The sequence below is a fragment of the Procambarus clarkii genome, chromosome 67 (genome assembly GCF_040958095.1).
Source record: "Procambarus clarkii isolate CNS0578487 chromosome 67, FALCON_Pclarkii_2.0, whole genome shotgun sequence".
Classification (NCBI taxonomy): Eukaryota; Metazoa; Arthropoda; class Malacostraca; order Decapoda; family Cambaridae; genus Procambarus; species Procambarus clarkii.
In genome coordinates this window covers 18,390,324-18,402,561 of record NC_091216.1, presented here as the reverse complement: position 1 = coordinate 18,402,561, position 12,238 = coordinate 18,390,324, and the positions used below count along the sequence as shown (strand labels likewise).

At 45.4% G+C, this 12,238-nt stretch overlaps 1 protein-coding gene across 8 annotated transcripts in view; it reads left to right on the top strand.

Moving 5' to 3' along the window:
- Positions 1–12,238, top strand: part of LOC123767760 (terribly reduced optic lobes) — a 354,074-nt gene that overhangs the window by 2,342 nt on the left and 339,494 nt on the right. For all 8 annotated transcript variants that reach the window (XM_069310630.1, XM_069310627.1, XM_069310626.1 and 5 more), the window contains exon 2: positions 5,644–5,754. In XM_069310630.1, coding sequence (XP_069166731.1) covers positions 5,644–5,754 — 111 coding nt within the window. The remainder of the gene's footprint in view (positions 1–5,643; positions 5,755–12,238) is intronic.

The following is a 12,238-nucleotide window of genomic DNA, read 5'->3' as shown; positions in this document are numbered from 1 at the left end:
ATACTCCTTTCACTGTTCTGACCATAATTTTCGATGTACGTATTTCATTTTTGTAGCAATGTGTTCGCAATAGAATGTTCTAGAAGAACATAAGTATAAAATGTCACACAAGAATGCGTTAGACCAGCACCAAATATTGAAGCTACATCGATCACTAGCTGTAAGCACCAAACAGCCACAAAGTGTTTCTACTCTTTTCAGGGTTGTCAACTCCACACTTGTCCTACAGTGTTAAATTTGGTATCGGTGAGATCGCAATAAAATTCCCTACACAGACATATGCATATAAATGTAAAATCATGGTTGCGGCCCACCCGCAAGATTGTGGGAAGTGGCCGAACTGTTACCCGTTACTGCACACCCGACGGCACATCGGCGAGACCCCTATTGAAAAGTGTGTACTCTTTTCACTGTTCTGACCTAATTTTCATTGTATTTCATTTTTGTAGTAATCTGTTTGCAGTAGAATGTTCTAGAAGAACATAAATACATAATATCACGCAATGATGCGTTTGACCGGCACCAAATAAAAAACTACGTTGATCACTAGCCATGAGTGCCAAACAGCGACGAAATGTTTCTACTCTATTCAGGTTTGTCAAGTTTAGACTTGTTGTACACCATTTTTATTTGGGGAGAACGGGAATTTCATGGCGTGTATTTTGAAACTATTCCCAAGTCGATCAGATAAAAAATGGATTTTATAGAAATATTTTTTCTCGTGACTTGTGAGCGAGTCAGTTACGCGAACTCAAGAGAAAAATTGGTGCCGCTCTAGAGCGGCACGAATGCGCGAAACTGTTAAGTCTAGCCAGCCTGCAGTCTATCCTTGCGCCCATGACCTTCAGAAGTTTGCACCTTTGGCTACTGTGTTTGGTAACATGTCTTTGTTCTGGCTGGATCCCAATGTACAGTCTGTACTACTATCATTAATAGAAGCTTCACGAGCCAACCCGTTCTCATACAAAGAACGTCACGTTTTGCTCGTGTGCATTGCATAAGGACAGAAAATGTCATACTAGAAAAATGGAAGCGACTTGCGAAAGTGATGTTCTGTCCTGTTCAAAGTTTTGGGTCCTCTGATAGGTTAGGAGAGGACACTTTAATTTGACCATTTTCTTTACGTTGGGAAACCTTGGGAGGATGGGCTACACAAGCAAGGTAGGTGTCGAAGTCAAGGTATTTCATGCACTGGAAAATCCATCTGATGTATTTTTATAAAGAACTTCACTTTATTACATATTCATTGTTAATCAAATTATTGTAGGTAATGATTTTAAACAATATTTTTATGAATATTCAATTATGCATTGTAGTACTGCACTGTCTTGTTTGTATTGAGAAATGCAGGCAAAGAAGATACCAATGTAATCTACTTTGGGTAAACTATATTTAGTATTTGTGAAGAGTATTATCATTAGTTATTTTTCTCTAGTTTATTTTGTAGTACCTAGTATGCTTCTTTCTGTACAGAGTCCCTTTGGCTCCTCGGAGCCATACTGGGCTGATGTGTATATATTAGACTGCGGCAACAGTTCAACAGGACCAGAACCTGGTCCTCTCAGAGAGGCATGAGGAGCAATGGCCTATAACCCCCCCCCCCCCCTGTAGTTGGAAGCAGTCTATGTCTGCCATTTACCAGGTCAGTCACCCAGAAAGGTAGGAATCCCAAAGAAACTACAGCTGGTTAAAAATTGCAAACTGAAAGCCGAACGAGCAAGCAGAACTCTCCAATCAGAAAACAATCAGGCATGACTTCACCACAGCCACCGTGCCACTGTCTGCACAACTGTCTCCTCCACAAAGTAGTGGGGGAAGTGGGCCTGAAGTTCACCCAGACCTCCCACGCCAGCTACCCAACCCCAGTTCTGAGGCTGTTGTGTTGAGTGGCAGTTGATCGACTCTGGCTACATCCTTTGAGCAGTGCTGTGCCTTACGTTGTTATTCTGATGTGTGTTGGTGTGTGACCCAGGTGTAATTCAAAAAGTACTGGGGCCTGCATGTGCCTAGGGTCATTTTCCCTATGTGACCTATAAGTACTGCCCTTGCAGTTTGGGGTTACCTTCCACAAACTGTTCTGGGATCTGATTGCCCGCCTCGGGGTCAGCTGGGGTTTTTCCTACCTCTGTTTGGCATTGGGTAGGAGGTAGTATCATCTCTAGCTGGGGTGCAAGGTACTGTGCAGCCATCTTATAATATGCATAGCAGCCAATTCTGTTCCTCCTGGAGACATTGTCCTTTTGCAGGGTGTTTCTTTTGTTTTGTTTTGCCTGGTGTGGCTGTAGGACCACTTATAATTTTTGGTGACCCTCTGCTAAGTCCCTGTGAGTGTACACATCACAGGGGGCTCAGCTTTTGTTTCTTCTGGTAGTTCTGGGATAACTGGTTAGCAGTGCCTTGCCTGGGCTTCCTTTAGTAGTCAGCCTAAGGGGCCTGGAAAACCCCATTAAGGCTCATTGGTCCAGTGTATGCATCCTTTGAGTCTCATCACACTTTGTGAAAGTTTGAAGGCTGCTCTGTCGCCTTGTTTCAGGGTAACGCTCACCGTCTTTGCCTCCGCCATGCTGCCTTTTGGGTCAATGCCTTTGACCCAAAAGGACTGGCGGAAGTCCCTTCTGCCTCTCCCGCGATCGCTGGGTTCGACCCCAGGGGGCCTTACGTCAGCTGCTGCGTCGCTGGCTTCCTCTAAGGGTTTTTCGGTGTTCAGAACCTTGGCGCCTACCTGAGCTCTTGTTCGATGTGTTCACAGACGTGTCGTCTCTTGGCTGGGGCTTTGTGACCAGTGCTCACCAGGTTGGCCAGGGGCGCTGGGGTCCATCCTTCTGTCAGGCCCATAGCATGCTGCCGAAATTCACGGCGGTTTGGCTTGAGCTTTGGAGGGTTCGGGTCACTTGTGGATCGATGATCCGGCTCCGTTTGGACTGCACCCCAGTGGATTATTATTACTTCTGCACCATTTCGCAAGCAGTCTCATGCGTTGTTTCACCTCTGGCCTGCTCATGTATCGCCTGAGCCATTCTGGTCTTTGGACAGAGTGCTCTTTTATCTCTTTTCTCCTCGGAGAAGAGAGATAGGAGAGCACTCTTCATTGTTGTGGCCCCTTCGGTTCAGGATTGTCTCTCTAAGGCTCTTGTCCTGTTGGCATTGGCCTCTGGGGGTTGGGTTGCGGAGCTTCATGCTCTTTGGCGCAAGGGGTTTCTGCTCTTTTGGTCATGGTGACAGGTTCATATGTTTCCAGCCGTCTCCGTCTTTTCTGGAGAAGAACGAGACTGCTGCTTTCCGGAGAGGTCCCTGGGTTGTTGATGCTTGGTTGGTCAGGCTGGGGGTGCATCATGTGTTGTATCCGGCTACAACCCTCTGCCGTTATTTGCGCACCATGGCTTCTGTGTCTGGGGATGCGCTTTGGGTTGATCCAGTTTCCCTTCTTCCCTGTTCGTGGGTACGGGTCTCGGGCCGTCCACAGGGTTATTAAGTCTAGCCAGCCTGTGGTCTATTCCCGTGCCCATGATGATCATAAGTTTGCTGCTCTTGCTGCCATCTTTGGTAACATGTCCTGGATTGACATTCGAGTGCAGGATTTTTGGCGGTCGAACAAGATCCACGCTACCTCTTTATTGTTCCTGGGCCTAGTCGGGCCTGTGTCGCTTCGGGTCAGCAGTTGCAGTCAGTTGTCTCGACTTCGAGTTAAGATGTGAGCACCAACTGCCTCCCAGGTAAGTTCCCTTTCTTTCCTTTTGTCTTTGGTGAAGTAGCTCTGGGGAACTGAAGGGCTCCCCCAGAAAACCAGCGTTGAATGTAAAGAAACGCCATTTTCTGGGTTAGTTCTGGAGGCTTCCTGGCAACCCTCCCTCCCTTCAATCTGCAGTTTTTGCATCTTTTGACATCCTGCCTCAAAACTAGGGTGTGGATCACCCCAGTTTTGGGGGTGGAGTCCCTCTTTTGCTTTATCTGTTGTTAGGTAGCTCCGTAGAGCCGAAGGGGCTCTCCACAGAAAACTAGCGTTGAATGTAATGAAACTCCATTTTCTGGGTGAGACCCAGAGGCTTCCTGGCATCTCTACTTCCCTCCGGTCGGCAGTTAATCGTGTTTTTTTATGTTCTGCCTCTTAATTAATAACTGGGGTTGGGTTGCCGGCACAGGAGGTCTGGGACCCACCCTCCAAGGGAGGAGTTGAGCAGACTGCCGCACGGCGACTGTGGTGATGTTATGCTTGTTTTCCGATTGTGAAGTTCTGCTTGCTCATTTGACTTTGGGTCAAAAATTAAAATGTTTAACTGGTAAAAGCTGGTTTAGCAGGTTAACACTCTCGCACCCTGGGCATGAGCTCCATTTGTATGCACAAACTATTCCTGGCGGTGCGATGAGCGTGCTGGCGAGCGTGTGGCGACACCGAAATGTGTATGCTCGTTTCAGTTTTCTCACTTTAATTCTCGTACTACGTCGTTCGTTTTGGTATCATTGTGTTCGCAATAGAATTCCCTACAGGTGTATATGTATATAATGTCCAAATGCCTGGCGTGACTCCCCACACCAAAGCCTAAAGTCAGCAAAAGTTACACGTAAGTGCACAAAATCAGTAAAATGTGTATTCTCGTTTCAGTTTTCTCACCTTAATTCTCATGCTACGTCATTTTTTTTGGTATCATTGTGTTCGAAATTAAATTCCCTGCAGGTGTATATGCATATATTGTCCAAAAACCCGTTGTGACTCCCTCATAGCAAAGCCTAAAATTACCCGTGAACGAGCACCAATTGGCATACCCGCAACCTAATGTGTTTGTGTTCAGTTTGATAACATTAATTTTCATGTTACGTCGCTGGTTTTGGTATCAAATTGTTCGCAATATAAAGGCTCGTATCTTAAAACTAGAGCCATAATAATAGAGCAATAAATGGAATTTAAACAAATATTTAAAAATTTTGGTCGCACATCATTACAAAAATATTTATATCTTTCCAGTGTTCTGACTCAATTTTCGTGTTACATCTTTCATTTGGTATCAAATTGTTCGCAATCTAAAGGCACACATTATAAAACTACTCCCATAATAATAGCGCAATAAATAGAATTTTAACAAATATTTAAAAATTTGGACTAAAAACGTATTTATAATCTTTCCATTGTTGTGACTTAAATTTTCGTGTTATGTCTTTCATTTGGGTATCAAATTGTGCGCACTCTAAAGGCGCACATTTCAAAACCACTTGCAGATTGATCGGATAAAGTTTAAATTTTTAACAAATATTTTAAAATATGGCCGCCACTCACTTCACCGACTCGGACTTAACAGAAAAACGGTTGACGCCAGGCGAATTAGAAGAGTGCGAAAGTGTTAAAAAGTTTGCAATTTTTAACCAGCTGCAGTTTTTGTGATTCCTACCTCTCTGGGTGCCTGACCTGGTAGATGGCAAACATAGACTGCTTCCAACTACATAGGGGTGTCTATTGACCATTGCTCCTCGAGCCTGTCTGAGGGGGGCCAGGTTCTGTCTCGTGGTCCTTGGTAGGCTGGAACTCCATTGATTGACTGTTGCCACTGTCTAATATATACACATCAGCCTGGTATAACTCCTGGGAGGCTCCAGGTCTCTCCCAGAAAATGGAGTTTCATTACATTCAACACTAATTTTTTACCCATTTAGGTTGTAAAAGTACCGAGTTCCGATGTGGGGATGGATCATGCATCCTGGAATCCAACAGATGTGATGGAACTTATGACTGTTCTGATGGTTCTGATGAACGAACTAATTGTGGTAATTTTTTTAGATTTTTGTTGAAAGAATATATGGATTTTCAAAGATTGCTTTGTTTATAAAGGATTTAAAGGTGTATCTGTTTTTCTTCTTATTTATATATGTGACTTTACTATCCAATGTATTCTTTGGTAGTACATTACTACCTACTATATTGCATTATTTCATCTATTGTTCACAGTGTATATGCAGTACTTGCAATGAGGTCACAATTCATCTAAAATGTTGACTTCAGTCAACCATGAAAGACTCATAGGATAGAGAGAAAAATTTATATCCTCAAGTGTTAAGTCCTCACTTGTTAATATACAACATATAGCCATCTTATTCCTTATATTTTTACCTTGTGAATAGTACCTTCACTTATGAGTGTTAAGCATAGTCCCAACTGTCTTGAAAATAATACAAATAGGTGCTACTGTATTACCAACAGAAGAGTTAAACTTCTTTGCTCTTTCCATCCCACTAGACATGATTATTACTCTCACAACCTTATTATTATTATTAATATAATTATTCATTAAGGATATCACCTCTGGTGCATTTGTAAAGACCCATAGCCTAGAAAACATGCCATTTAACTCTAAATTCATATGAGTATTCATTTCTCCTACCATGCCTTGTTTCATTATTTAAATTGTACACTTTATTATACAAGGTTACACAGTTACTTATCTGATTAGTTACAAAAGGTGGACATTGAGAGGAAATAGAGAAGTTTGTTTCCTAGAGGCTGTAGATTTCTTCGAACTCCTCCGATGTCCGGCAGGAAACGAGGATTCAGCGGGCATTTCCCCTCTGGATCGCTATACTGAGGTTCTGGAAGAGAAAACTTGTCTCTCTAGGGTCTCTTGTAGTTTCAATGAGCCTGGAACCAAGATCCTTAAGAAACTTCCTTACACTCTCTTTCCATGGAGCAAGGGTCTCGGATCATATTGGAATGAAGTTCTACTGGTGATCTGTTTCCCTGTACTTGGTTGACTTGTCTCTTTCTCTGTGTTTCACCGTGGCTTCTGCTTAGCCAACAGAAAGATTGATGTATGTGGCTGCCAAAGTGGATACACAAGTATAGTCTCGTAGTCACAAGTATGCCAATTGTCTGCCATTTTTCCAAGGGCTCATTGTGATTCCATCTCGTCGGCAAGCAAAGCTAACAAAGTTACGGTTCAATAGATTGCGGAGCGCTCTCTCTGCTGGACACTGGGCAGAGGCAAGGTTACTAATGATGTTATTGACTTAGTAGTGTCATGAGTGCCAACCGCCTGATTTTCCATAGTGTAGGCCATGCAGGCCTGTTTGCTCTTCTTGTTCCCTTGCCTTTTGTCCCTCTGCTTTCAGTCCAATCTGGCTGTTTTAACCTGGGGTTCTGTCTGGGTAATGTGTTCTGCATTTCTTTGATGCATTTCCGCCAGCAGATGTGGTGATTAGGCCCCACACCACCCCTACACCACCCCTACACCACCCCCACACCACCCCCACACCACCCCCACACCACCCTCAGGTTCGTTTCTGGGTTTCTGTGGGCTATTAGTTTTCGTTCCTGAGGTTTCTTCCTCTGGAGTTTCCCTTGGGGGGTTCATGAGGCTCTTGGTGGTTATCTCCTGTGCGCCCCAGTCTGACCTCTTCTGGGGTTCCAGGGTCTTCGTGGCCTGCAGACTGCGCTTCATCCGCTTCTGCTTGTCGAGGTGGGCCTTTGGTGCAGCTTTTGTGCTGGTGCCTCCTCCAGGGTTGATTTCGGTTGTCGGCTATTTGCTTTTGTTTTCTTATTATTTCATTCATTTTCTTTCCAAATTTTTTTTCTCGGAGGGGGCACACAGGTCTGTTTGTGGGTTGCCCTGTTGGCGGGGTGTTGGGATTGTGTCTGGCTCTGTTTGTCCACACTTGGTCCTGCGATACGTGGGTGGTTCAGGTCGTGTCCTCTGGCCTGTGGTGGCGTTGGACGATGGCTTCTCCTCATGGGGGGTTCGGAGCTGGGGGGCAGGGTTCTTTCCCTTTGTTCTGTTGGGTCGTCTTTTTCCAGTCCAGCACCGGGACAGTGCGATTCTTTGGTTCTTTCTGGTTTTGTATGGTCTGTTCTGCTGGCTTCTTCTTGATGCTTCTGTTCCGCTTTCAGCTTTTGGCACCTTGCATTTTCCGCAATTTGCCCGGCTCGTTGTGACCCATCTGCCATCTGCCCATCGGGCTTGTCTCCTTGAGTGACTCGTCTGCTGGATTCTCTGGGTTTAGCTCTCTGTGTGGTTCATGTCCGAAGGGGTGTCCAACATCCTGGTGGACTGCCTGTCTCGGTTTATTCCCCTGTCCATGTAATGGACGGTCAACGCCAACTCGTTCAGTTGGCTCTGCCGGACATATAGTCTCCCAGATGTAGACCTCTTCACGTCAGTGTGATCCCTGCATCTTCTTGTGTATGTAGTGCCAATGCTCGACTGCGAGGTTGTCGCGGAGGACGCCTTTCAGCAGAACTGGTTGAGGTGGGGTTACCTATACCTTTCCCCTGATCCAGCTGTTACTTCAGGTCCTGGCCTGTTTGGAGACTTTCCTGGGAAGAGTAGTCCTGTTGGCCCCTTGGTGACCGGCCCACTCATGGTTTCAGGCGCTGCTTGCTCGGTATCTGAACCCGCGACGTTTTCCGCGGCTTCGCCTCTTCCAGCAGATCCGATCTTCTCCTTCGATCTTCATTGACTTCTGCCTGGTCTTCTGATTGGGTTTATCACCATTTACATGGTAATCAATTGGCTTTGTTGATGGTGTTCCACCTGAGAGCTTCTTCTTGGCAACAGTATGCAGTTTCCTGGCACTCTTTCCACCATCTTCTCTCCTTTTGTAGGTTGCCCTCTCTTTTGGATCGGAATGTTTTGTTTTTTCTTTCTTGGTTTTTTCCAGGACTGTCTTGATGCCGAATACTGTCGCCTCGTATCTAGCAGCACTGGTGGAGCCACTTCTGCTTGCGTTCGGGGTGGCTGTTACCTGTACTTCAGCTCCATTCTGCAAATTTTCTTGTTTCACCTCTGACCTGCTCATGCACCGCTTGAGCTGTCCTGGTCTTTGGACCGGGTACTCTCTTTTCTCCTTGGTTTGTGGTGGCCCCTTCAGTTCAGGATTGTTTTTCTAAGGCTCTTTTTCTGGGGGGAGCCCCGTCAGCTCCCTGGAGCTTGCTAGGCTTATATGCTAATGTCAGACTTTGACATCAGTCATGTGTATCGAGTGCTGTGGGCCTACCGGGGACCACGAGCCAGAACCTGGCCCCCCCCTCAATGAGGCATGGGGAGCAATGGTCTATAGAAACCCCCTGTGTGGTTGGAAGCATTCTATGTCTGTCATTGACCGGGTCTGGCACCCAGAAAGGTAAGCATTCCAAAACAAACCCCTATTCTGGTGCTACCAAATGCTGAACAAGTGGATAGACCTTCCCTAAAAGAAAAGTGCAAACGACCATTCTCGACGAGCAAACTAAACAAACAAACAAACCCTCCCCGTGTGTTACACGGGGAGGGTTTCTCTACTTATCTTCCACTCTTCTTCCTCTCTACCCGTATTCTTACTTTTTATTCTCTACAAGGGACTCCAAAACTTTTACTAAAGCCGACTCCACGCCACGTGGTCCTAAGACGATTGACCGACTTAGGATTCTACAACCAGTATGACGTGACCTAGGCTTTGAGCAAAACCCTAGAGTCGCCTCCGCTGCCACCACCAGACCAGTAACACAGAGCAATGATCGAGGTCTGGATCGATCATGCTAATAAATCAACCTTGGGGCTTGATCCCCACTATAACCGATGACCTTGAGAGTTCTGAAGTGTGGAATTAATTACACGGTAAAGATGACTTCCGATATGGTGTTAGAATCGGCGCCCAATCCAACTCTGCCTCGTGTGGACCACGTGACCAGGACAAGTTCACATACTGTACATATAACAAATACATGGAAATAATAAAAATGCAAAATATTAACTAATTAATTTATTAAAAGACAACTAAAACAAGATCTAAATATGTTCACTCCCTGTCACTTTAACACTCCCTACTTGACCTGAACGGCAATGAGTTGACTATCCCTATAAATAACAATAGCAACTATACCTCTATGTTTCTACCAGCTAAAGATGTTGGGCTGGTCTTGGGGGAGAGGTGAGATGGGTTGACCTCCCCCAGTTGATCTGGAGTCCACACTGATCTCTCCTCGTCTGGTCTACCCCAGACTAGAGCATTGTATCCTTCTGCATAGTCTAAGTTTTACCAAGTTACTAGCAAGGTTTAAGTTATAACAATTAACCTCTGTTGTACTTAATTGATCCAGACTGGTTGAATTATTTTACTGAAGTTAAATTACACAAGCCTCTAACAGCAGAGCTGTTCCCGATCACAAAAATGGTTATTTGAACTTTGAGAAAATAGTGGACATCGTCAACTCTGATGACCTATGACCGCCAGGTCACTCCGCCTTACAACTTAGATCTGATTCGTGATGTCACTGATGGTGACTCAACTCAATAATTAGAATACGCTTGATATTGTACCCAGTAATATTATACAATACAATTTTAATACAAAATGAATAAAGGCTAATTTCTCTTAACTTACTGAATACTATAGGATGATTCATTATACGCAGCTATGAACAAGGCGTCGATTATTTTCACCGCGAATTCCCCTGGGGTCAGGTCCCGGGTCACCACGAGGCCCAGCTTCCCATTCTCTTTTGTCGATAAACCACTCTGGATAATTCTTACAACCAGCCTAGTTTGTTACAGCTGGTTTTTTCCTGTTGACATTGGCTTCAGGTGGTCGGGTCGGGGAGCTTGACATTGGCTTCAGGTGGTCGGGTCGGGGAGCTTTATGCTCCTCTTTTCCGGCGCAGAGGTTTCTGCACTTTCTGTCCTGGCAGTAGTTTTATTTGTTTGTAGCCATCTCCTCCTTTTCTGCCTAAGAATGAGTCGGCAGCATTCTTAAGGGGTCCTTGGGTTGTTGATGCTTGGTTGGTCAGGCCGGGGGGTGCATCTTGTGTTGTGTCCAGTTGCTGCTCTTCACCATTTTCTGCACACCAAGGCCTCTGTGGCCAACGATGCGCTTTGGGTTGACCCGGTTTCCCTCGTTTCCTATTCCAGGGCTCGCGTCTCCCAGGTCATCCAGCCAGCCTATGGTCTATACTCATGCCCATGACGTTCCTAAGTTTGCTGCTTTGGCTGCTGTCTTGGGTAATATGTCTTGGGCTGACATTTGGGCACAGGGATTTTGGAGGTCGAACAGGGTCCTGACCACACATTAATTGGTGAACTTTCCTGGCCCTAGTAGGGTGTGTGTCACAGATTGCAGGCAGTTATTTTGAGTTCAAGTTTAAATGCGAGTGACGGCCGCCTCTCGGGTTAGTCCCTTTCGTAACTTTTTTTTGGTTAGGTAGCTCCGGGGAGCAGTAGGGGTTCTCCACAGAAAACCACAGTTGAATAGTTGAATGTAATGAAATGCCATTTCTTGACGAGCCCCGAAGGCTCCCCGGCACCCTCCCTCCTTCTATCCGGTCGACAGGTTTTTCGCATTGTTTATGATGCTCAGCCTCAGAACTGATTGCTGAAGGGGCCTGTGCAAGGGGATCCAGGGCCTCTCCTCTCCCTCAATGGGAGGTGAGGGGACTGTGCGGACGATCATCATGATGGCGTTGGTGATGTTTGCTGGTTTGCTTGTTTTAGTTCGGGAGTTCTGCCTCCCTGTTCGGTTCTTAGATAGCAAATTTTACCATGTGAGGTTTCTTTTGTTACGCCTACTTTTCTGGATACCAAATGCTGGTCGATGGCAGACACTGAATGATTCCAATCACATTGGGGGTTTCCATAGGCTATTGCTATTCGTGCCTCTCTGAGGGGGCCAGGTTCTTGCTCGTGGTCCCCCAGTAGGCAAGAATGCCAATCGACTGATGCATGGTCTAATACATTCATATCAGCCCAGTAAGATCCTTGAAGCATCTGGGGCTCGCCCAGAAAATGGCGTTTCATTACAATCAACGTTGTTGTTTTTTCTCTCTCCAATAGTGCTGCTGTATGTTCCCTCATTGCACCATAAGGTGACTAAATAACTACTCATATCCTGTTTTTTTTGTTTTTTTTGTTGTGTCTGATTTAAAGGCACACGCTTGTCTGGCAAATGTTAAGTGCCTGCCAGGATATTTCTTCTCTCAAATATATGCTAAGATTGGCTATTGAAATGGGGTTCTTTGTCTGTCTTATTCTAATTTTTTATAACAGCTACAGTCCTGCATGAGAAGTTCACTTTGATTCAGGTTAAGCTTTCCTCTTCATCTTCCCAAAGGTAGGGGCTCTGATTTCTTGGGCTTTTGGAGGAGGTTGGGGCTTTGTGGTTTCCTGTTTGATTTACACGTGATGTTTTCCTGCCGTTTGCATCTGTTGCCGGAAGATAGCATCAACCTGCTGATGGGAGAGCTCATTATCACAGCTCTTGGGGTTCTCATTCTTATTGTGGTAGGCTCCAG